This window comes from Callospermophilus lateralis, chromosome 7, assembly GCF_048772815.1.
Source record: "Callospermophilus lateralis isolate mCalLat2 chromosome 7, mCalLat2.hap1, whole genome shotgun sequence".
Classification (NCBI taxonomy): Eukaryota; Metazoa; Chordata; class Mammalia; order Rodentia; family Sciuridae; genus Callospermophilus; species Callospermophilus lateralis.
Window position 1 is genome coordinate 103,424,504 of NC_135311.1, and position 26,788 is coordinate 103,451,291.

General features: G+C 37.0%; 1 protein-coding gene across 1 annotated transcript in view; it reads right to left on the reverse strand.

Annotated features, from left to right (window-relative positions):
* Nucleotides 1-26,788, reverse strand: part of Zyg11b (zyg-11 family member B, cell cycle regulator) — a 74,824-nt gene that overhangs the window by 26,559 nt on the left and 21,477 nt on the right. Inside the window, exons 2-6 of the mRNA XM_076841297.2 lie at nucleotides 25,488-25,653; nucleotides 19,998-20,752; nucleotides 13,579-13,719; nucleotides 10,781-10,957; nucleotides 5,119-5,183 (exon numbers count right to left, since the gene is read on the reverse strand). Coding sequence (XP_076697412.1) covers nucleotides 5,119-5,183; nucleotides 10,781-10,957; nucleotides 13,579-13,719; nucleotides 19,998-20,752; nucleotides 25,488-25,653 — 1,304 coding nt within the window. The remainder of the gene's footprint in view (nucleotides 1-5,118; nucleotides 5,184-10,780; nucleotides 10,958-13,578; nucleotides 13,720-19,997; nucleotides 20,753-25,487; nucleotides 25,654-26,788) is intronic.

The window sequence follows — 26,788 nt, forward strand, 5'->3', positions numbered from 1 at the left end:
AAGCAGGAAAGCAGTTCAAAAGCTAGTACAATAATTCAAAAAGAAAGTTACTTTTAGTCTAGTCTGGGTGGTAGAAATGTCAGTAGAGAAAAATTGTAGAATTCTGGATATATTTTGAAATAGGGATTGAACCCAGGGTTTTGTGCATGCAAGGCAAGCCCTTTACCAACTAAGCTATATTCCCAGCCCAGTAAGTCATTGTTGACTTCTCAAACCCTTAGTGTTTTGTTTATAACTCAATCAGAGATCCATAATCATCCAGAGACTCACCTGAGTCCTCCCAATGGCTTGTGAGGTTCTTGAGGAAAGGAACCATATCCTATTTATACCTTTATGCCAGATACCCAATACGGTGATTAACAAATAAGTAGTGTTTCATACATGTTGGCTGAATGATTATATTGAGATTGATGTTCTGCAACTTCCCTCATTTAATGTTACCTCCTTTTATTCCCAAGGCCATCTCTGAGCAGGCATATTTTATTTTAATTGTATAGCTGTGTGGAACTGGGAATCCAATCTAGGGCTTCATGCATGTTAGGCAAATGCCCTTATCACTGAGCTGTATTATTACATCCCCAACCCAGGGACACTTTACCACTGAGGTATATCCCCAGCCCTTTCTATATTTTACTTTGAGACAAGGTCTCACTAAGTGGTTGAGGCTAGTCTTGAATTTGCAATCATTCTATGTCAGCTTCCAAAGTCACTGGGATTACAAGTGTGTGCCACTGTGCCAAGCCCAGCCCAACCCAGCATTCTTTTTTTGGTACTAGGTATTGAACCTAGGGCCATACCCCCAGCCCTTTTTATATTTTGTTTAGAGACACAGTCTCACTAAGTTGCTTAGGACCTCATTAAATTTCTAAGGCTGGCTTTGAACTTGCAATCCTCCTGCCTTGGCCTCCTGAGCCCCTAGGATTACAAGTATATTCCAACCCAGCAGTTTTAGATTTATAAGGTGGTTCTGTTTCCATTGCTTTCCCTTCAGTTTGTGTCTGCATGTTAGCAGTAAACTTGTCACAGAACTTAGGCATGATGTTGCGACTGTATAGCATTCTAGAATTATAGGATGGATCTACACTTTCAAATCTTTGCTTTTTCTTCTTCTTCTTCTTCTTCTTTTTTTTTTTTTTTTTTTTTTTTTTGCTACTAAAGATTAAACTCAGGGTTTCAGGAATGCTAGGCAAGTACTCTACCACTGAGGGACATCCTCAACCCTTTTTATTTTGAGAGTCTCACTAAATTGGCCACGACAACCTTGAACTGTGATTCTGCTGCCTCAGCCTTCAGAGTTGCTAGGATTACAGCTGTGCACTACCATGCCCGGCTAAGTGTATAGATTTTGAAGCCAGGTTTTGAATTCCAGTTACTCAATGATAATAATAAAATGAATTATTTTATCATGTAAAGCAATGCAGTCAAATCATTAAGAGCATCATATACTTTGGAGTCAGCCCGGATTCGAATACCAGTTTTATCACTTAGTAATTTTGGGACCCTGGTAAATTCCTTAATTCCTCTGAACTTCAATATTTTTATCTGTAAAATAACAACAAAAACATTCCATAAGGTTGCTGTGAGGATTAAACATCACATGGACTGGGATATAGTTCAGTGACAGAGCATTTGCTTAGTATAAGCAAGGCCCAGGGTTTGATTCTCAGCACTGCAAATATGCAAATAATAATAATATCACATACAAGCTCACAAACTTAGTACAAAACTTGTGACATAATAAGTTCTTAATAAAGGTTAATTTTTACTAGTATTATTATTATTTACTCTTTTTGTGCTTTTATTCATGCAATTTCTAAACATAAAACAACTCTATCATACCTTATCTTTAAAACTATTTATATATTATGGATATAAAAAGTAGAGACTCTGAAGTCAGCCTGGATTTATAGTTTTTGTTTGTTTTTTTATTTTATTTTTTGCAGTGCTGGAGATCAAATCCAGGGCCCCTGCACACCAGGCCACACTCTTACCACTGAGCCACATGCCCAGCCCACCAGTCTAGATTTAAATCTATACTACTCTACTTATTATCTTCATTACCTTGAACTTGTTATTAAGCCTTTCTGTGCCTGTCTCCTCATCTATAAAATGAACATAAGAATAACAATATTACTGAGTGTTGTAAGGACTGACTAAGCATATGAAAAACATTTGGGAATGGTGCGTGACGCGTTCATTATTATTATATCAAGTGCCATCACTAACATGAAGATATTTTTTTTTTTCCAGCGCTAGGAATTAAAACTAGGGCTTTGCACATGCTAGGCAAGTGCTCAAACTGAGCTACCTCCCCAGCTCTTTTATTTTATTTTGAGGCAAGAATCCCACTAAGTTTCCCAGGCCTGCCTCAGCCTCCTGAGTAGCTTGTATTGTAGGTATGCATGAGCTTAGTTTCAATGATCACCAATCATATATCACTTTTCTTTCTTGCTTGGGGTTCTAGTGAATTTTTCCAACATCTCTTCTATGAAAACTTCTGTCTCTTGTTATACTCATTTAGTTACTCATCCACCCATCCATTAAATATTCACATAAACACTAGAGACAGGACTGGGGTTGTGGCTCAGTGGTACAGCACTTGCCTACCATGTGTGAGGTACTGGGTTCAATTCTCAGCACTGCATATAAATAAATGAATAAAATAAAAGGCCCATCATCATCTAAAAAAATATTAAAAAACAAAAACAAAAACATACACCAGAGCCAGGTGCGATGGTACACGCCTGTAATTCCAGCAGTACAGGAGGCTGAGGCAGGAGGATCTCAAGTTCTAAGCCAGCCTCAGTAACTTCAAGGCACTAAGCAACTCAGTAAAAGCCTGTTTCTAAATAATATACAAAACAGGGTTGGGGATGTGGCTCAGTGGAGTGCCCCTGCCCCTGGGTTCAATCACTGGTAACAAAAAAACAAAAAACAAAAAAACACACACACTAGAGACAAAAAGATGAATCAGTCATAGCCTCTGGCCACAAAGAAGCTCAATTCTAGCACGATGCATTGGCTAGAACAGAGGGAGGCAAACTATAACCTGTGGGCCAGGCTGCCTGTTTTATAAAGTTTGTTGGAACTGATCCCACTCATTTGTTTACATATTGTCTATGGCTGCTCTTTACAATGAGTTAAAGTTTTTTCAATAGAGACCCTATAGCCCACAGCCTAAAATATTTATAATTTGGTTCTTTAAGAAAACTTGCTAGTACTTGGGCTAAATTTTAATCTTCTTTAGGAGAGTGAGAAAATCTTTCCCACCTTTGATTTTATTTCAGCCATAGGCATAGAGGTTCAGTGTTCATAAAATAAAATTAGCAATCTACCCCAGACATAGTTATATTTTTATACAAATATTTACTTCCAATAATAGATGCAATACCTCATCCCTTAGCCATGCCAGATAACAGTGTACTCTATATCCAAATAAAGTAAATCATGGCTGGTTGTAATGGCTTGGGAGATCAATGGCTTGGGAAGCCAAAGCAGGAGGATCACAAGTTCAAAGCCAGGCTCAGCAACTTAATAAGGCTCTCAGTAACTTATACCCTGTCTCTAAATAAAATTTTTAAAATGGGCTGGGGATGTAGCCCAGTGGGTAAGCACCCAAGAGTTCAATTCCCAGTATCAAAAATAAATAAATCTTGGGTTGGGATTATGGCTCAGCGGTAGAGTGCTCGCCTCGCACGTGCGAGGTCCTGGGTTCGGTCCTCAGCACCACACATAAATAAATAGTTATTGGGTTCAACTACAAATACAAAAATAAATATTTTTTAAAAATAAATAAATAAATAAATAAATCTCAATAAAATTGCTACTCAAGAAACGTGCTTCATTAAGTCATAAATTTCCTTTTCAAAATGCCATTGTTAAAAGAATGTTTAAATAGTAAAATGAAGGGAAAAAAAAAAATCACTGTTAAAACTCCCAAAGTACAACTTAAGACAACAAGAGACCCTTTTACATGTAATGGAATCCGATTACATTGCTTCCATTAGCCTCTGCTTAAAATGTTTCTTCCATAATTTAATACTGAATAATGATAATAATAAAGAGGTTTTTTACAGAGAAAAGAACTAGAAGGCCTGAGTCTTTCCAGCATTGCAGTCATCATTAGTCACAAAACCACAGGCAAGGCACTGAACCTAAGACTTAGTTTCTTTTTTTTTTTTTTTTTTAAAGAGAGAGTGAGAGAGGGAGAGAGAGAGAGAGAGAGAGAGAATTTTTAATATTTATTTTTTTTTTAGTTATTGGCGGACATGGCATCTTTGTTTGTATGTGGTGCTGAGAATCGAACCCGGGCCGCATGCATGCCAGGCGAGCGCGCTACCGCTTGAGCCACATCCCCAGCCCCAAGACTTAGTTTCTTCATCTTTCTTTTTTTTTCAGTACTGGGCTCAATTCCCAGTACTGGGTGGCATTCTACCACTGAGCTATATCTCCAGTCCTTTTTAATATTTTTTAATTATTTTGGGGGGGAGGGTGGTGCTGGGGATTGAACCCAGGGTTTTATGCATGCCAGGCAAGCATTCTACCAACTGAGCTTTATCTCCAGTCCAAACATTTTTTTTTCATTTTGACACAGGGTCTTACTAAGTTGCTAAGGCTGGCCTGGAACTTGTGATACTTCTGCCTTAGCTTCCCAAGTCACTAAGATTACAGGCATGCACCACTGTGCTTAGCCTGGCTCTTCAACTTTTAAATGGGGATAATAATACTAATAGCACACAATATTATGTGGATACTTTGCAAACCATAACCAATATAATTTATTTTATAAATATAAAATAAAGGGGGCTGGGACTGTGGCTCAGTGGTTAGAGTGCTCGCCTGATATGATGCACTGGGATTGGATCCTCAGCACCACATAAATTGTGTCAATCTAAAACTAAAGAATAAATATTTTTTAAAAATAATAAAATAAGGGCCAATAAGTTCTTGTGAATGTCAAAAGCATTAAATCTGAGAAAGATTAAGCATTCTTTAAATGAGTCAACCACAATTCCATCTACTCAATTAATCTTACCTCAAGGATATCCTAACCAATAAGAAATGACCCAAGACAGAATTCTAAAATTCCAAATTTTAATTTTTATGGCTATCACTTGCCTGTTAAATGGAACATCTTGAAGGATCCGGTCACTGCAAAGTGAAAGGAGGCAATTCTTCTGTAACTAAAGAATCAAAGGAAGAAAAAACATCCTAAATAAAACAGCACTCTTTATTTGCTTATTTGGTTTTTAGTTTTTTAGGAGGGAGTCCTGGGGATGGAAACCAGGATCTTATGTATGCTAGGCAAATGCTCTATCACCAAGCTATACTTCAGTCCTTAAATTTTGATATAGGGTCTTACTTTACTGCCCAGGATGGCCCTGAATTTGATATACTCCTGTCTCAGCCTTCCAAGTAGCTGGACTACAGATGTGTGTAATTATGTAATACTGTGTGCCACTGCACAGAACTCTTAACTTTTTTTTTTTGGCAGGAGGGGATACTTGGATTAAACCAAGGGTGCTTTACCACTGAGCTACTTCCCCAGCCTTATTTATTTATTTGTTTATTTTGAGGCAGTGTCTCACCAAGTTCTTCAGGGCCTTGCTAAATTGCTGAAGCAGGCCTCAAACTTGGGACCCCTCTGCCTCAGCTTCTGCTGGAACACCATGCCTGCCAGATCTGTTATCTTCTATTAGAAAAGGAAGAAAACTGATGGAATACTAGTTACTTCGTACAACCTTCATTCTGCCCATCTATTTGTTTTGTTTTGTTTCTGTGGTGCTGGAAATCTAGACCAGGTCTGTGCACAAGTAAGACAAGTGCACTACCACTGAGCCACATCCCCAGCTCCTTTGCCTGTCTATTGTTGAAATACGGACTTTCACTGGGCCCATATAAATTTATTAGCACTTTTTTTGTCTTTTCCATTATAGGAGAAATAGAATATAAACACAATAATATCAGTTAATTTCCCTCCTTTCATGTAGTCCATCAAGTAACCTTGTCTTTTTGTTTTCTGAAATGGAAAATATGACAAAAATGATGGCTGATGGGGCTGGGGATGTGGCTCAAGCAGTAGCGCGCTTGCCTGGCATGCGCGGGGCGCTGGGTTCAATATTCAGCACCACATAAAAATAAAATAAAAATGTTGTGTCTGCCGAAAACTGAAAAATAAATACTAAAAAATTCTCTCTCTCTCTCTCTCTCTCAAAAAAAAAAAAATGATGGCTGAGGGCTGGGGCTGTAGCTCAGTGGCAGGGCGCTTGCTTGGCATGCATGAGGCAATGGGTTCAATCCTCAGCACCACACAGAAATAAATAAATAAAATAAAATAAAGGCATTCTGTCCATCTACAAATACAAATAAATAAATTTTTTTAAAAATGATGGCTGAAAATTCTGCCTGGTGATATAGCATCAAGAAATTCAAGCCAGCCTGCTTTGATTATAGCCTAACTCTAACCTAGAATATATGGGGCTAGTGTTTTACACTTTGGCCTTTAAAGAAAGACTGACTGATATACTTGGCTCTGTCTTAAGTTTAGACTAATACCATTAAACAAGAGTAAATGAAAATATGAATCATTCACCAACCAGTAAAAGTACACCATCATAACAGAAGGGTGATTCAGGTTATTCCTGTGAAGCAAAATAATAACTTTTAAGGTGTGGGTTTAAAAAATTTGTTATTTTGTATGCACTAATTAATTTTTAATTTGGGAAAATGACTTTTTAATACTTTAGAAATTTTTCATTGTAATCAGTTGGGAGACCTCTTACCTAAAGAAGACAATATTAAGAGCTCAATCACAGAAAACAAAACTCAGATTAATGGGCTATTTAAAGCTAGTCAAGAAACAGCAAAATGGATATAAAATCAACATGTTACTTGTTTCATAGAAGATGTATCGAGATAGCAGGAATTTCACAGAAAAGACAAAATAGCACTAATCTCAGATAAATGACACTGAACAAGTCAGGTCTAAGAATAATTAATTAAGAGAGTTTCTCAGGAAATTCTATATTCACTACAAGTAGTCAAGGTGATAGGAAAGACTTGGCCTGAGTTACCTCCCCTGAAATCTGAATCATTATCTGGCATATGAGTGAGTAGCGGATACCTTGCCTCCTATGTCACCTTTCTTCTCATTTTTCTCCCCAAATAAACAATAATTTGTACAGGATCCACTGAAATAAGAGAGACAATAATGCTATTCCAATTACCTCTGCATGGAAAGCCCAAACCTCTTCCTCCTTTACCTGGAAAACTCCTAATTTTTTTTTCACAATTCAGCTCAAGGCAGATATTACATCTTTGAGGAAGACTTCTTAATTTTCAAATTGACCTAAATGATTCTTCTGTGTCCTCAGCATTATAGGTAGAACAGCTCAAATCTGAAATTCTTGGTTCCAAAAAAATGGTTAAGATTTCAAAGCTTTTCAGATTTTGGAATATTTGTTTAAAATTTAACAATTGAGCATTCCTAATCTGAAAATCCAGAATCCATAATGTTCCAAGATCCAAAACTTTTTGAGCGTCACATCAGTGTCAAAAATTTTGGTTTTCAAAAGATTTTTGGATTTTCATATTAGGAATGCTCATGCTATACTTACTTCTATCTCAGTACTTGCTGCACTGCGCTACATTATGTGTTCCTGTGTTTGGATTTGTAGAATTTGGCCCAGGGACACAAATTCTGAATTGAATAAAAAGACATGAAGTTTAACTAAACTAATGGCTTAAACTGGTAATAGAAGAAAAAGCTTCAGTGGATCTATGTCTTACTGCCTCTGAAAAGCACCACAGGCAAACGAGAGGTAAGATACTTGCTATATTCTTCAAGTTCTACTCAGCTAGAATTTGGGCTTCTGGGGCTATGGTTTGAAATTTCAAGTATTCAAGAATTTTCTATATGGGCATTTACCCAATCTAGTCATCTGGCTACACCCTACACTGTTCTTCCTATACTCTGGTCACAAGCAACTTGGCCTTCCTGGTATGGCCTGCACATTCACAAACGTTTCCACTGTTTTACTCAGATGTGAAATCCTATCTAGTTTTCAAGATACGATTTCACCGGGGACAATGGCACATGCCGGTAATCCAAGAGATTTGGGAGGTTGAGGCAGGAGTATCATCAGTTCAAAGTCAGCCTCAGCAACATAGCAAGACTCTAAGCAACTTAGCAAGACCCTGTCTCAAAAAAAAAAAAAAGTGCTAGGGCTATGGGTCAAGGGTTCAATCCTTGGTACCAAAAAAAAAAAAAAAAAAAAAAGTGATTTCAATGTCACCATCTCTTTGAAGTCTTGTCATGTATCTTTGTGCACACACCAATCTAGTAGTAGAACTATTAATTTTCCTCAAGTTTCCATGACATTTAATTACAGGTGTTTTATTTGTTGTTTGAGACAAGGTTTTGATATCTTGCCCACCCTGGCCTTGAATTCCTGAGTTCCAGCAATCCTCGTGCCTCTACCTCCCAAGTAGCTGAGACTTCAGGCATGTACCACCACACTCCACTAAATTAAATCATTTTAAATGTTATTATTTAATACTGAATACAGAAAAATACTTACTAAATGTATGTGGGTATAAAGCAGTGCTTCTCAAATGTTACATGCATACAAATCAACTGCAAGTCTTTACACAATGATTCAGTGGCTTAGAACTCAAGATTCTGTATTACTAAAAACCTTAAAGGCAATAGGCAGAATGCACTTTGAGTAACAGGTGCATAAAGAGTAACAATACAGGGATGGGTTGTGGCACAGTGGTAGAGCACTTGCCTTGAATATGTAAGGCATTGGATTCAATTCTCAGCACCGTATATAAATAAATGAATAAAATAAAGGTTCATCAACAACTAAAAAAAATTTTTTTTAAAGAATAAGAATACAACAAATACCTGTGTACCTACCACTCAGTTTAAGAAAACAAATGTATCACCAATAGGACCATTTACAAAATCTGTTTCCTCCCCTTGTTTCACTCTCATTTCCCCTGAGAGGAATCACTGTGTTTAGCAGTCCCTTACTTTAAAAAACAAAACAAAACAAAACTTATCTATTTATTTATTTAAATACTGGGGATTAAACCCAGGGGCACTTTACCACTGAGCCACATCCCCAGCCCTTTTTATTTTGTACTTTGAGACAGGGTCTCACCAAGTTGCCCAGGCAAGCCTTAAATTTATGATCCTCTGCCTCAGCCTCCCATGAATTGCTGAGACTACAGGCATGAACCAGTGCACCTGGGAGGTTTTTTGGTTTGGGGTTTTTTTTGTACTGGGGATTTAATCCAGGAATGTTTACCTCTGAACTACATCCCCAATCCTTTTCGTTTTATTTTGAGACAAGGTCTTGCTAAATTGCCTATGTGGACCTCAAACTTCTGATCGTCCTGCCTCAGCCTCCCAACATACCCAGGACTACTGTATGCACCATCATACGTGAATCCTAATTTTTTAATTTAAATCTTCTCATTTTTTTCTTGATCAATTTTGCCAATGATTTATTATTATTATTAACAAGTACAAATATATAATTCTTGGCTTTGTTAACCCTCTCTAATCCAATGTACATGTGGGTTTTTTCATTAATTTTTATTCTTTTTTTTAAAAAGAGAGAGAGAGAGAGAGAGAGAGAGAGAGAGAGAGAGAGAATTTTTTTAATATTTATTTTTTAGTTTTTGGCGGACACAACATCTTTGTTTGTATGTGGTGCTGAGGATCAAACCCGGGCCGCACACATGCCAGGCGAGCGCGCTACCACTTGAGACACATCCCCAGCCCTATTTTTATTCTCTTTTTATAATTTCCTTCCTTCTACTTTGTTTTGAGTTTATTATCTTGTTTAAAACAAACAGGTTTATTCTTAGCTTTCTTCTACTAAGGGCAAATCCTTTTGGTGGGGTAGTAAGAGATTTATGTGTGGGGTCTTTCTTTTGTCATTTGCTTTCTAGAGGCTATGAAAACCAAAGCCTAAATTTCCACTTGTTTGGCAACTGCTCTCAATAAGTGAATGTGGCTTTAATAGTTCAGTGACCAGTTTAAGGCTGTTATTTTTACTTGTTTTGGGGCCTCTGAGTTTTGTTTTTGCTGTTTTACTAATATGCCACTTACTGCTCAATTTCAAAAGAGCTAAATAATTCAAGTAGCATTTTTAGTATTTATCCTGAGAATAGGACATGTCATTTGGTCTATTATACAACTAGAAAAAGAAAACATATGTCCTACTCATTTCTGGGGGTTGAACCCAGAGGTGCTTAACCACTGAGCCATATCCTCAGCCCTTTTTTATATTTTTTTGAGACAGGGTCTTCTCGAGTTGCTTACGCCTCGCTAAGTTGCTGAGACTTGCTTTGAACTTGCAAAACTCCTGCCTCAGCCTCCCAAACCTGCTGGGATTACAGGCATGCACCACCATGCCCAGCTCTCCTACTCATTTCTATATCTCAGTATTTGACAGTGCCTAGTCCAAAATAAATCCTCCATGACTATTTACTGAAATTATTAAAACTCAAGATCTAGATGAAGGTGAGTTTTGTATGGTCTGCACTATTTCCCCCAATATATAGACTCTAAGGATGGAATTTATGCCTCACTTGTTCACTTCTCTATTGTCCTATACACAGTCATACCACAAATTTATTACTGTACTGTTTCAAAAGGTATTTGAGCTTCTAGCCTTGGTTTGTTAAATTGAATTATATGGAGGTAGGAGATGGGTAAAAGGAGAAGCTAGAAGGCTTATTTGTATGGGAATTCACATGAGCTTACCTGCTGGTGATTGGGAAAATGTTCCATGGCTTTGAGCAGCAAATGGGTTACATCAGCCAGGAGTCGAACAGGCATTCCTGCAGCAAGATCCTGCTTGGTTAAATTAAATACACAGGCGCTTGCAGCCAGTTGCACTGGCAAATTCATAGGGTGATTTCTCATTCCAGTAACTACAAGCTGAAAAATAATTAGTTCTCTTAATTTACCTTATAATGCAAGCCCTTTTCACACCAAATTTAATTCATTGATCTATACTAATTTCAAAGATGTCTTAACTATGTTTTTTATCCTCGTGTGCAAAGAGCCTAGGAGCCTATTAGTAGTTATTCACAAACAGTTCCTGCTCACTTGGTCAAGGTAGACATCCAGTTCTTTGTATCTAGAGATTTTCCTGTATAGCAGATCTTTTCTACACATGTAATAAGATCTATTTGTAATCCTAAAACCTACTATATGGAAAGCAGTGAATGAATTTTCACTGACTTGAATGGTGACAAATTGTACCTTCAATTCCCAACTTTCCCCTCTTTGAGAAGAACACTGCTGAAGTTGTAATACAATAAAATCCATTCATTTCCTCCTGGTCTAGACAACTATTCCTCACCTTTCCCTTTCTCCTTAACCTCCCCAAGTCCTCCCCATTCCTCATTATCAGTGGAAGATATATACTATACTAAGAAAACTGAAGCAATCAGGCAAGAACTTCAAATTTTCACTACTAAATGTTACCCTCTTACCTGCACACAGACATACATATGCAACCCTCTTACTGTTACCATAAATGATCTTTTTAGGCTTCTCTTTAAAGTTTATGCCTCCATTTATAAGCTAAATCATTCCCTTCTTTTCTACTCAAAGATATCACTTCAGCTGATCTCTGACACCTACATCAATTTTTTCTTTCTGTGCTGGGTCATTCATATGACCATACAAACAAGCTACTATTTTTCACTTCTTAAGAAAACAAAGCAAACAAAACTATTTAGTCAATTATCACCTTTTTTCTTTGTTATCTTTTGGAGCAAAATTCCTTATACAAAAAACACCTATATTTTAAAATTTCTACTCATTCCATGAATAAATGAATGAGTTTTTTTTTTTTTTTAATTAATGGGTATGTCAAAAAAAGACAATGCATATACAATGCATATACCAATATCCTCTAGTATCTATGGAGGGACTGACAATCTTGGGGATAATATACTAAGGAATGAAATGTTACCAGTTCCTATCCAAGCATCACGTTTTCAAAATTTAAGATAGTTAGGAATTCAAATCAGTTCTGGCTCTGCCACTGACTTATTATTACTTAACCTTCTAGACCTTCAGTTTCACAATCTGCAAAATGATAAAATCTATTTCTTCAGATTGTTGTGCCCACTAAAAGAAGTTATTAAATATAATATAGTCCTATACTCACTATTCTTCAGAATTCAATGTGCATTAGAAATATCTTAATGGGTGGGTCCTGGGGCTGGGGCTTAGTGGCAGAGCACTTGCCTGGCACATGTGAGGCACTGGGTTCAATCCTTAACACCACATATAAAAATAAGCAAACAAAATAAAGTCATGCTGTCCAACTACAAAAAAAAAAAAAAAGAAGAAAGAAAGAAATATCTTGTGGGCTTCTCAGGTGTGGTGACATACACCTGTATTCCCAGGTACTTGGAGGTTTGAAGCTGGAAAATCCCAAGTTTGAGGCCAGTATGGGCAACTTAGAGAGAATCTATCTCCAAATAAAAAAAGGCTGGGGATGTAGCTTAGAAATTGATTGCCCTGGGTCAACTCCCCAGTACTGAAGAAAAAAGAAAAAATCTTGAGGGTTTATTAAAATGCAGATTCATGTACCCATCTATCCCTATCAAATTTAAATTTCTTTGTGAGATTCACAAATATAATTTTTTTTTTATAGTATTGGAGAATTGAACCCAGGGGTGTTTTAGCACTGAATATATCCACAGCCTTTTCATTTTTTATTTTGAGATAGAGTCTTGCTTGCTAAGTTGCCCAAGCTGGCCTTAAACTTGCTTCTTCTGTCTCAATTTCCCAAGTCACTGGGTTTACAGGCTTCTACCACCGTGCCTAGTCACAAATGTGATTTTCATTTCAGATTTTTTGGTACCGGAGATTGGGAGTTCTACCACTGAGCTACATCCCCAGTCCTTTTGATTTTTCATTTTGAGAAAGGGTCTTACTAAGTTGCATGGGAAAATGGCATAAAAAAATGCATTAAGGAATTCGAATATTGCATTTCTAAAAAAATACTTTAATCTGGGAAGCAATACAAGGCTGATATACAATGCAGTGTACTGATTCCAGTCATATACTTTCATTTTTTTGGGGGGGTGGGGATATACCAGGAATTAAACCCAGGAACACTTAACCACTAAGCCACATCCAAGAGCCCTTTTTATTTTTTATTTTGAGACAGGGTATTGCTAAGTTGATGAGGCTGGCTTTGAATCTGCGATCCTCCTGCCTCAGCCTCCCAAATCACTGGGATTCCAGTCATGGACCACAGTGCCCAGATTATTTTCATTTTTTACTAGAGCTGGTGATAAAATGTCAGCATGATCTCTAGTTTTAGGCAGTTGAATATTACTAGAAAGCATTTACATTTCTTAATGAGACCTTTATAAAACTTCCATTACACTAGGCAGCTATCTTTCATTTTAGCTAATAATTGAAATCACAGATCATTAATTCCATTATAAATAAAAATTAAAAACTAAATGCAAATTTTCTTAGAAAATCCTCATCTACCAGGGAGACAGTTTCAAATTTTTCATAACTCTTACCTTTAAAATTTCTGGTTTTGTTTTTTCCATCACATGAGTCAGGCTAAAAAGGTGAAATAGAGCTTCTCGGACAAAAAATGCCCTTTCGCTGTACCGCTTCAGTGCTTCTGCAATCTGAGTTTCATTGGCTTCTCCAGACACCTTTGAACACAACCAAAAGATTAACTTTCAGATTTCTTTTCAACCCTCTACATTTCTCTATCTAAACAACCACTCTAAAGATGACATCCAGGATAGTCATGTAAGATGAAACAAATGGGAATGATTACTTTCTAACCCATCCTGAATAGTCATCCTAAAGAGATGTACATTAAATAGGCTCAGAACCAAGTATAAACCTATAGGGAAAATTTTCTGTACTGTACCTAAAATAAATTTCAAGATATTTAACACTATTTATAAGGCCTTACCATGCCATGAGGTTCTTATCTGCCTCTTTGTGTGGTACCGAAGATTAAACCCAAAGGCACTTTACCACTGAACTACATCCCTCAGACTTTTTAATTTTTATTTATTTATTTTTGACACAGGGTATTGTTAAATTACCAAGGCCTAGGTTGGAAATGTGGCTCAAGTGGTAGCGCGCTCGCCTGGCATGCGTGCGGCCCGGGTTCGATCCTCAGCACCACATACAAACAAAGATGTTGTGTTCGCCGAGAACTAAAAAATAAATATTAAAAAATTCTCTCTCTCTCTCTTTAAAAAAAAAAAAAAAAATTACCAAGGCCTGGAACCTGTGATTCTCCTGCCTCAGCCTCCACAGTAGCTGGGATTACAAGTGTGTGCCACCATACCAGGTGCCTCTTTTACAGGGGTAGCGGGTGCTGGGGATTGAATCCAGGGCCCTTTGTATCTCATGCATGCTAGGCAAGCAATCTACCATGGGCCTATACTCCCAGCCCACTTACCTGCCTTTTAATGTAACTCTTTCCCCCTTGTTCACAATGCAACATCAACCCTTTTTCTAATTTTTCATTAAGCTAAGCTCTTTCTCAACAAAATACCATTATAAATAATAATAAACTCTGAAACCTTCCGTTCTCTCTTTGCTTGACTAATTTATATTTATCCTTCCTAACTCAATCACTTCTTTTTTTAATATTTATTTTTTAGTTGTAGGTGGACACAATACCTTTATCTTATTTTTAATGTGGTGCTGAGGATGCATGAACCAAGTGCCTCATGCATGCTAGGCAAGCGCTCTACCTCTAAACCACAAACCCCAGCCCCTCAATCACTTCTTTTTTTTTTTTAAGAGAGAGAGAGAGAGAGAGAAAGAGAAAAAGAGAGAGAGAGAGAGAGAGAGAGAGAGAGAGAGAGAGAGAGAGAATTTTTAATATTTATTTTTCAGTTTTTTGGCAGACACAACATCTTTGTTTGTATGTGGTGCTGAGGATCGAACCCGGGCCGCACGCATGCCAGGCAAGCGCGCTACCACTTGAGCCACATCCCCAGCCCCCTCAATCACTTCTTTAGAGATCTTCTAATCTAAGGCATCTCTTTCATAGATATTATAATCTTCCCACTAGACTGACCCATTCACCACTGTGCCCCATGTCTAGCATTATGCTTAGCTCAAAATAAGCACAATAGGTATTCATCAAATAAATTTATTAATTTTCCAGATTTTTCAAGCTCTCTAAGAGGTCTGTTCAAAATTAAGTCTATGTAGGAATTTTTTATTTATACAGGTTAACATACTTATCTTAAACTGTGATTCAGGTACCATTGGATTACCAAATATAAATAACAGGAAGTGGCTCTTGTAAAAGTAATCCAACTATAAGTGGAAAAAAAAAAGATTAAAATATCACCATAATCCCCAGTGAATTAATAGTTCTAGGTATTGAGCTCCAATAGCTGTTAATATTACAGAAAAAAATAACAATTTTTTGCATTAGCACCAAAAATAATAACAACAAAAATAATCAAATACTTAAACTCAATAACTAAGTTTCATATATGAGATATTCATACTGGAAAAATGCAGCTTTGAAGAAATGAAAGAATGTATCATAGGTGACATTTCAACCATTGAAATGATATACCACAAAGGTCTAAAATGAATTGGACTATAATACTGACATATGCCAAGTGACACAAGGGTACACATTAAGTGTTTTTAATATTATAGAGACAACAATGGAAGTTTCTCTTTTTTTTTTTTAAACACATTTGGAAATTGAACCCAGGGGCACTCTACCACTGAGCTATACCCCCAATCCTTTTGTTATTATTTATTTGCTTACTTAGTTTGTTTTCAGTACTAGAGGTTTAACTTAGGGGTGCTTTACCACTAAGCTATATCTCTAGTCCTTTTAGTTTTTTATTTTGAGATTCAGTCTCACTAAATTGCTGAGGCTAGCCTCAAACATGTGATCCTCCTACTTCAGCCTCCTGCTTCACTGGAATTATAGGTATGCACCACCACACCAAGCTACAAAATGACTTTTAGAGTTTCTATTTATGCATAATACACACAAAAAATCGATTTTGACTACATATTCACATAAATAAGCAGTGATAAAATTTTTCAGTTTGTTCATTTTTTTTTCAAGCACCCTGAACTTTTTCTTGTAGGTTCAGAAACACACTGAAATGTGAAATGAAAAAGACTGCAAGAAGTAAAATATTTAATAATAATCTCAGTTGAACTTCATTTACTCATATTTGGTTGTTTCAACCCTTTGTAAATTTCCTATATTAATTACAACCTCAAGTTATATTTCAATACAAAACTAAAGAACTTTTAATTACTGGAATATTAAAAACTTTAAACAATTTCATGTTTTATTTAGTGATCAACACTCCTCTAGCTACTAATAAACCCTCAAATTGTGTAATCTGGCTCTTAAATCAATTTCATTTGCTAGATCAAAAAATAAGTACCACTGTGCATGGTGACACCTGCCTGTAATCTCAGCAGTTTGGGAGGCTAAGGCAAGAGGATTTCAAGTTTAAGGCTAGTCTCAGCAACTTAGTGAGGACTTAAGCAACTTAGTGAGACCCCATCTCAAAATTTGAAAAATAAAAATGGCTGGGGATATGACTCAGTGGTTAAGTACCCCTGGGTTCAACATCCAGTGCCCCCAAAAAAAGTATCTTAGGGGGTCATGGGAAGAACGGAGGAACTTTGGATTGGGCAAAGGGGAGGGTAGGGAAGGGTTATGAGAATAGGAAAGATGGTGGAATGAGATGGACATCATTAGCCTAGGTACATCTATGATTGCACGAATGGTGCACCTCTACACCGTGTATAACCAGAGAATTGAAATATTGTGCTCTATTTGTGTACGAGAATTGAAATGCATTCTGCTGTCATGTACAAATAAAAGTAGAAGTAGAACAAATAAATAATAATTAAAAAAAGAACTACCACAAAAAAGTATCTTTGTATACTAGTTTTTTCAAACTGTTTAAAAATAGAGAAACAATTCTTAGCCACTAAATTAAGCCTTACTAATATATGGATTAAAACTAAGTTTTAACACACTTACAACAAATTTTCTTACATACTAAAAACAATTTTTATTTTTCAATGCTGGGGATTGAAGCCAGAACATCATACTAGGCACATATTCTAACACTATGCTATACCCATATCCTATAGTTGGGACTACAGGCACTCACCATCTCACCAGAGACAAAAGAACAAATTTTCTTGTAGTATTCCACATAACTGTATTGAAGCTTTTTATTTTTAAACTGGGAACTGAACCCAGGAGTGCTCTATCAGTGAGCTACTTCCCAAACCCTTTTTCCTTTATATTTTTGAGACAGAGTCTTGCTAAATTGAAGATGCTGGCCTCAAATTTGCCATCCTTCTGCCTCAGGCTCCTGAGTAGTTGGGAATTCAGACATCTGCCACTGCACCTGGCAAAAAAAGCTATTTTTAAATTTGTCTGTTTCCTCTCCACTAGACTAGCATTCAAGAGCTAATCATCCCCCCAACATCTGTTTTTCTTTCTTTCTTTCATAATACTGGTAATTGAACAGTGGGGTTCTACTACAGAGCTATGCCCCTAGCCCCTTCGTTTCCCCGCCCCCCCCAGGGCTAAGGACTGAACTCAGGGCCTTGCGCAAGCACTCGGCCACTAAGCTAAACCCCCAAGCCCCCTTTGATTTTATGTGTTCTTCTATTTTTTTGCATCAGGGATTGAACCCAGGGGTGCTTAACCACTGAGCACATCCCCACCCCACCACCCTTGATTTTGTTTTGGTTTTTTTTTTGGTACCAAGGATTGAACTCTGGGGCACTGTTGACCACTGAGCCACATCCCCAGCCTTATTTTGTATTTTATTTAGGGACAGGGTCTCACTGAGTTGCTGAAGCTGGCTTTAAACTCACGATACTCCTATCTAAGCCTCCCAAACCACTGGGATTACAGGCATGCACCAACATGCCCGAAACCCCTTTTATATTATTTCCAGGATTACTTAGTACTAAACTATGGCTCATAACTCCTGAGAATCATTGGAAATCTGCAAATCCCAATGTTTAGCTCTATATCTGTTTGGGTGCTAAAATTTTTTCCAGGAAATATAGGTATAAGACCTAACAATCAACCTGGGTATGGTGGTACATACCTACAATCCCAGAAACTCTGGAGGCTGCAATAGTCCAGCACTGAATCCAGTGCTAGAGTATCCTTGGGTTCAATCCCCAGTATCACAAAAACAAATAAATATGTATAGATTTATAAAAAATAAATATATCTATAAAAAGTGTTTTTGTGTGGGTGTGATACTGGGGATTGAACCAAAGGCCTTGTACATGGTAAGCAAGTGCTCTATTGCTGAACTACATCCTCAGTCCTTAAACAGTGGTTCTTGACTTTGGTTGAATGTTCATTACCTAAGGAACTTTAAAAAAATATTGATTCCAGGGTCTCACCTTTATATACATTATTCTCTCTGCCTGGAATACTGTCAAGCTACTCACCCTTATGATCTCTATTCTTCAGAAAAGCCTTAAATTAAACCAATTCTCTCTGCTAAACATTCCCATATACAGTATTGGGTATTGTGTAGATTACTTACACAGTTTAAATAAATAAAAATGTATAGTTGGGTGAGGCGGCACATACCTATAATCCCAATGATTTGGGAGGCTAAGCCAGGAGGATTCCAGTTCAAGGATCAGCGTTGGCAACTTAGGCCCTAAACAATTTAGCTAGACCCTGTCTCAAAATTAAAAATTTTAAAAAAAAAGAAAAAAGGACAGGGGACGTAGCTTAGTGGTAAAACCCACCTGAGTTCAACCCCTAGTACCAATAAATAAATAAATGAATAAAATGTATAAACATATTTGTGATCATAACACCACTATTTCTTAGAAGCAGATTCTGTATTTTATTCATTTTTGAATCCCAAGCTGTACCAAGTTCAACTAATGTTTGTTAAATTTAAACTATTAGACATTAGAAACCTTAAGAAAAAATTTTCCAGGCATGGTATTGCAAATCTGTAATTCTAGCAATACCCTGTCTCTAATTTTCTAATAAAAATAGAAAAGGGCTTGCAATGTAATTCAGTGGTAGAGCACCCCTGAATTTATTTATTTATTTATTTATTTATTATTTATTTTTCAGTTTTCAGCGGACACAACATCTTTGTTTGTATGTGGTGCTGAGGACCGAACCCAGGCCACACGCATGCCAGGCGAGCGCGCTACCACTTGAGCCACATCCCCAGCCCCAGAGCACCCCTGAATTTAATTCCCAGTACCAAAAAAAACAAAACAAACAAAAAAATTCCCACTTCTACTATGGAGATTTCTTCAGAGAACTTAATTTACCTTTGGGTATTCAATTTAATAAGGGGTATTTTTAGTTTCATTGAAGTGATCCATTAGGAATGATATATTGATATGGTTCAAAATATATAAACATTGTAACAGTAAGACCTAATGTTTAACCAGGACCTACTACATGACTTGCACTTGGCTTTTTTTTTTTGGCCAAAATTTGGGATTAAACCCAGGATATTCTACCACTGAATTTCATCTCCAGCTTTTTATACTTTGTATTAGGAGTCAGGATCTCACTATATTGCCAAGGGTAGCCTCGAACTTGCAATCCTTCTGCCTTAGCATCCCAAGTAGCTGGGATTAGAGGTATGAGCAGTTGTACCTGCCTCACAATTACAATTATTAATCTTCAGAAGAATACTGCAAGGTAGGAATAGTATCTATTTTACAAATAAGGAAATAGAAACAGAGAGGTTATGCTATAACTCACTCTGGATCATGAAGCAAGAAAGCTGGGTTTTTTCTTAGGACTCTGACTCTAAAGTAAGCTTTACTATACATACCCTATTTCATGAATGTATTTCATATATCAGACAGTCATCTTAATAGAGTCTTATACCACCAAGACACAGGTCAGCTTGACAAAAATAATATATTTTTAAGGTCTAACCTTCAAAGGCCCTTCGCCTGTGAGAAATTCAGAGTATCCAGCATCAGTGGCCAGCAAACCTACAAACTGCATGCTGGGCCGTTGTTGTATAAAGGCTTCAACAGCTTTATCTGTCACATGCTTTCTCCCAGAAACATCCAGGGAGACAAGATTGGGTAGGATATCCTTTTGTTCTAGTAAGCGAAGAGCTATGTCTGATGTAAACTGTTTATCATCTGAGATATCAAGATGATTCAGATGTTTTAGTTCCCGAACAACATCCAGTATCTGGGTAGTTGTCATTTTTAAACATTTCAAGTGGTGCATGGTTAGAGACTTGAGTCGGTCTTTGCAGGCCAGGAGGGCAGTGATGTCTGTGATTGAGGTGTTAGAAATATCCAGGCTCTCTAATCTTGGTAATGAGGCAACTTCAGCCAGATCTTCATTGTAAAAGAGAACATTGGTGATGCTTAGAGCTCGAAGGCCAGAAAGCCGGCTGAAGCACCGCTCATATGGATCCTCAAGGGAGAGAGTTAATGAGTTCAGCACTAAGCACTGAAGATTTTGCTGGATCCATTTGTTACTGCCAAGCCCACTGATAATGTCTGTAATGGTGATGTCAGCATTCACACCTGTGGCATCAAGTTCCACTAACTTGTGGTGGCAGAAGGCTTTCCGGAAAGCAACAGCAGAGATCTTTGCCTTGCGAATGCAAGCTCGCTTTAAACGCATCTGGTTGCCTCTAAAAATACCCACAGTTCCATCGTTCAGTAGACCTGCGGAAAAACAAGCAGAATTTTAACTTCGAAAAACAAGCTAAGAAGAGCTAAAACTTCCATCATACTTTACATTTCCAATGTGCTCCCCCATTCAACTGTATCTCATTTGATACAATTCAGTGAGGATATTTTTGTCTATAATCATATGAGAATATTATTGACTATAATTTACAAATGAGTAAAATAGACCTCAGAAAGAGGCTTTCCAGGGGCTGGGATTGTGGCTCAGCAGTAGAGCGCTCGCCTAGCACGGGTGGGACCCAGGTTCGATCCTTAACACCACATAAAAATAAAGGTATTGTGTTGTGTCCATCTACACCTAAAAAAATAAATATTAAAAAAAAAAAAAAAAGAAAGAGGCTTTCCAAAATCATGGAGGTAGCAAGTGGCAGATTCAAGACTGTGGTAAACATGACTGATATCTATTAACATCTGTTTCTCCTCACCTTTCTAGAATCATAGACATACAGCTATACATACCAGCCCTCCCGTGGACTTAGGAGGGAACTTGTGCTAATTCTGGTCAATGGTGTGTAAGCTGAAGCACCTGAGACCCAGTGCATAGTTTTTCATGCTAGCTTCTCCTGCTATGGCAATGAGAAGGCTTCAGGTTCTAAAGAACTAAATTTGCTGGGTGCAGTGGTGCATGCCTATAATTCCAGCAATTTAGGAGGCTGAGGCAAAAGGATCACAAGTTCAAGGCCAGCCTCAGCAATTTAGAAAGACCCTAAACAACTTAGCGAGATCCTGTTTCAAAATAAAAAAATAAAAAGGGCTGGGGAAGTAGCTCAGTGGTAAAGTACCCCTGGGTTAAATCTCCAGTAACAAATAAATAAAATAAAAATAAAGAGTGTAAATTTAAAGGGTTAAAGTTTGGATACTAGGAGACATGGAACAAAACCCTCAATGGACTTCATTTCCAACCTATCCTTTAAATTGGTACAACATATTATTATACAAACCCATATACTTAGCTCATATATAATGTCTATAATTCATTATTAAACCACTAGCTACACCTGAAACCTTATTAAGAGGGGTTAGGAGTTATAGACCCTCACTGTCAGATAAATGCCAATCAAGTAGACACAGAAATTTCTTGAGGTCCCTTAGAGATTTACCTGCCTACCAATCAATAGATACTTTGGAGCCATATCTCAACAACATCACGTAAACTAAACAGCATCTACTGTGAAATAAGTAACAGTTATGACAATAAAAGGTAGTCTAAGAGATGGGGTAAATGAGCAGCTGGACAAGATAAATAAGTAGCCTGGGTTTGAACCTCAAATCAGTTCCAATATCTATTTGATATTTGACACTGAACAATTACTTATTCACAAAATATGAATAATTATATTTCCCTCACAGGGATTGCTATGAAAATTAAATAATACAGTGTACATAAAAAAAATTTTAAAACTTAAAACACTACATAAATGCCATTAATTAAATTTGAAGGAAATTTTCCTAAATATCTTTGTGGGTATTTCTGTTTTTGTTGTTTGGTGGTGCAGGGGATTGAACCCTCAAACTTGCAATCCTCCTACCTCAGCCTCCCAAATCACTGGGATTATAGGCATGTGCCATCTCACCCAGTCTATCTTTGCCTTCTTTCAAACATCAGCAAAATAAAGACTCATCTAGCTTTTCCTATAACCAAAAATTATTGCTAAATGATACTTTGCTGTCATACTAATCACTTATGTTACTAGGTGGCAGCCTTTCTCCTTCAGATTTGCAGTTCTTAATTTGCTACTGTCAGAGAATCAAGATTAGATTTTATGTATTAACAATCAATGCTGAACGTGGTGGCTCACACCTATAATTCCAGCAGCTCAGGAGGCTGAGACAGGAAGATTGTGGGTTCAAAGCTAGCCTCAGCAATAGCAAGGTGCTAAGCGATTCAGTGAGACCTGGTCCCTAAATAAAATATAAGATAGGGCTGGGGATGTGGCTCAGTGGTTGAGTGTCCCTAGGTTCTATCCCCAGTACTCAAAAAAAAAAAAAAAAGAATCAAGGGGTTGGGGTAGAGCCCAGGTGTAGAGCTCTTGCCTATTATATGTGAGGCTCTGGGTTCAATTCCCAGCACCACATATAAACAAATAAATAAACAAAAATAAAAGTCCATCAATGACTAAAAAAAAAAAAAAAAAAATGAATATGCTTCAGGAGTTCAACAGAGTATAGGAAAAAAATTTGAGAAGGAGGGTAGAGGGGTGGGCATGAACAAAATTTACCAAGTGTTACATCCATGTATGCTATGTCCACATATGAACATACCACAATAAATCTATGCACACATATACATGCATATATTTATAATGTACTCATTAAACTAATAATAATGACAATAATAATAATAATTATAGAAAGAGTCCAATAGAGCAGAGCAAGATGATCAGAGGGAGGGAAGAGGGGTATTGATACAATGAGTAAAGACTATGACAACAGAATCATAAATCCTAATATATAAAATCCCTTAGTGTCATAATTATTTTAATGAAGACTGTTATCAGTATAATCAATCCATTAAATGGGTAAATAATTTTTTTGTTTTATTTTGCTTTTCTTTGTTACTGGGGATTAAACTCAGAGATGCCCTACCACTGAGATACATCCCCAACCTTTTTTATTTTAACTTTGAGAAAGGATTTTGCTAAATTGCTTAGGCTGGCCTCAATCTTGTAAATCTCCTGCTCGTAAATCTCCTGAGTTGCTGGGATTACAGGTGTGTGCCCCGGTGCCCAGCAAATAAATTTAAAAAAATGTTAAGAGTACATGTTAAGTACTTTCTAAAATCAAAATGCTATTAGAAAATGCATGGTATTTCCAAAAATTTGAAAAAAAAAAAGAAGTAGTTTCAGTACTGGGAATTGAACCCAGGACCTCACACATGCTAGGCAAGCACTCTGTCACTGAGCTACATCTCCACTCCTTTTCTAAATTTTATTTTACTCTGAGACAGAATCTGGTTACCCAAGCTGACCATGAACTTGTGATCCTCCTGTCTCAACCTTCTAAGTGGCAGGGATTTACAGGAATGTGCCATCAGGCCCAGTGGTATTACCAGTTTTCATAGTATGATTGTTTTTTTCTATTTTATGAAAAATTTCAAACACAAGAAAATTTATAAAACAACTTTTTAAAGTTCTAACATGAAATAGCAAGATGGAGTTTTATTTGCATATTCAATTGCATCCACACTAAATCAATTCAAGATGGATACGATTTTTACAAAGATGTTAACTAATTCAGAACTTTTTTGGAGGTGGGTACTACAGAACTACATCTACATCCCCAATCTATTTTTTTTTATTTGTTCTATTTAATTGTATATGACAACAGAATGTATTTTAATTCATCGTACACAAATGAAGTACAACATTACAATTCTCTGGTTGTTCACAGTGTAGAGACGCACCATTTGTGCAATCATACATGTAGCTAGGGTAATAATGTCCATCTCATTCCATCATAGTTCCTATCCTCCTAACCCTACCCCAACCTCCCTTTTGCCGCATCCAAAGTTCCTGCATTCTTCCCATGCCTCTGCCCCTGCCCCCGCCCCCATCATAGATCACAATCCACTAATCAGAGAAAACATTCAGCCTTTAGGTTTTTGGATTGGCTTCTGTTGTTGTTGTGTAGATGGGCACAATATCTTTTTATTTATTTATTTTTATGTGGTACTGAGGATTGAACCCAGTGCCTCACATGTGCTATGCAGGTGCTCTAAAATTGAGCTACAGCCCCAGCCCTTGGCTTTTCTTTTTTTTTAAGTCAGGGTCTCTTTAAATGACAGAGACTGGCATTAATTTGTGATCTTTCTGCTTCAGCTTCTTCACTCACTGGGATTACAGGCCTATGCCACTGTGCCTGGTCAACTTTCCATTTTAAAAGTCAGAAACAGAAATCATTTTTTCATAATACTGTATGACTCTCTCACTGTCAAATTCAGATATAAGGTATTGGGGCTTGGGTTGTAGCTCAGTGGTACAGTGCTAGCATGTGTGAGACCCTGGGTTCCATCCTCAGCACCACATATAAATATATAAAATAAAAGTCCATCTACAATAAAAAAATATTTATATAAGGCTGAGGTTAGGGCTCAAAGGTAGAGTCTTTGCCTATAATGCATGAAGCACTGGGTTTGATCCTCAGCACCACATAAAAATAAACCAAAGGTATTGTGTCCACCTAGAAGTAAAAAATAAATTAAAAAAAAAAATTTATATATATTTATATACCGTGTGTGTGTGTGTGTGTGTATGTGTAAGGTATTTTATTCCTTAGACTTATAAATGAACATTGTAGACTTAGAGAAGTTATTTCTGACCTAAGAATGGTTTCTCAAAGAAAAGCAAACCAAAACAAAAAAAGCTACTTGCCAAAATTAGAAAAGAAAAATACTTTTCCTAAATTACAATTAAGGTGGCTCAGTGGTCGTGAGCTTGCCTTGCATGTGTGAGGTACTGGGTTCAATCCTCAGCACCACATAAAAACAAATAAACAAAATAAAGGTATTGTGTCCATCTACAATGAAAAAATAATAATAAATAAATTACATAGTTAAGAGTCAAGACAAGAAAAAATAAATGAATTCCTTTTTTCTAGAACTGGGCTTATCCGGAGTGTTATTTCTAAGAAAACAATTTAATGTCAACAATAATACTTCAAAATCCAATTCCAATTATTAGCACATAATTTGTTTTCTGTTTTTGTTTTTTACCATGAAATGCCATGGTCTGAAGCAGTCGATCAGCCACCTCCTGTGGAAATACTCCAGGTTCCTGCAGACATAATGTTCCATCTTGTCTTGCTGAACAGAACTTCTCAAGGTGTGTGGTCAGGAAACTCAAGCAGATATCAAGTAAGGAATAGGGAGATGCCTCCTCCTTGGAGCCCAGGAAGAAACATGGAACACAAAAGGGAACAAGTTAGTTTCCAGAAAAGTCCAGAATAAAAGATTGATTTACTCATTCAACAAGCCATAGGCAGTAGATACTTTGTTAGGCAGTAAGAATACAATGTGTGTCTGGAAGCAATGGCAGCACACCTATAATCTCAAATCACTTGGGAGATTGAGGTAAGAATATCTCAAGTTCAAAGCCAGGCTCAGCAAATTAGTGAGACACTGTCGCAAAATAAAAAATCAAAAGGGCTGGCAATGTGGCACAGTGGTTAAGCACTACTGGGTTCAGAACACAATATGTGACCTATGTTCTCAGAATCAAAAGAGAAACACTGAAACAAATATGTATACACAGTCTCCAGTACTACAACAGTGGACACATTAGGTACTATGTATAAATTGTTGAAGGGTTCTAAGCATTCAGGGGTAATCAGTCAAGACCTCAGAGGCACAGTAGATTAATTTTCCTAAACTATCACTCATGAACTCCCTACTCAACCTTCAATGGACTCTCACAGGCCTAAAGACAAAAAAACTAACATTGTTAGATTGGTATCTTGAGTTCTTCCAAAATCTATCCCTAATTTGCTTTTCAACATAATCTCCCACAAAATTTCCATTCTAACCTGATGGTTCAAATATGACAAATTCATTTGGACAAAAGAGTATATTCTCAAAGTAATATTCTCAAAAAAGGGAAAATTTAACCCAGTTATTCCAGTCTAAGGAATAAAGTAGCCAAAACTTAACTGGAAGGGATTTTTTTGTAGGATCAAACTTAGGGCCTCATACTTGCTAGGCAAGTGCTCTATCACTGCACTATACCCTCAGCCCAAATGTAAGGGCTTTAACTGCAGAAATAAACACTCTAAATGTTCCCAGCAATAAAATATGGTTAAAATATAATTACATTTAACCATCTAGTAGGTACTTTCTGCATGATTGTGCTAAGCATTTTATAAGAAATACATACTATTTCATTTATTCCTCACCCTTCTTTTGCATAGTCAAGTATTCTCTTCTTGTTTATATGACTAAAAACATGTTCATAAACAACATCTTTCTCAGCATTACACACAATAGTAAATGGCAAAGTATGGCTTCACAAAAGAAGTTGA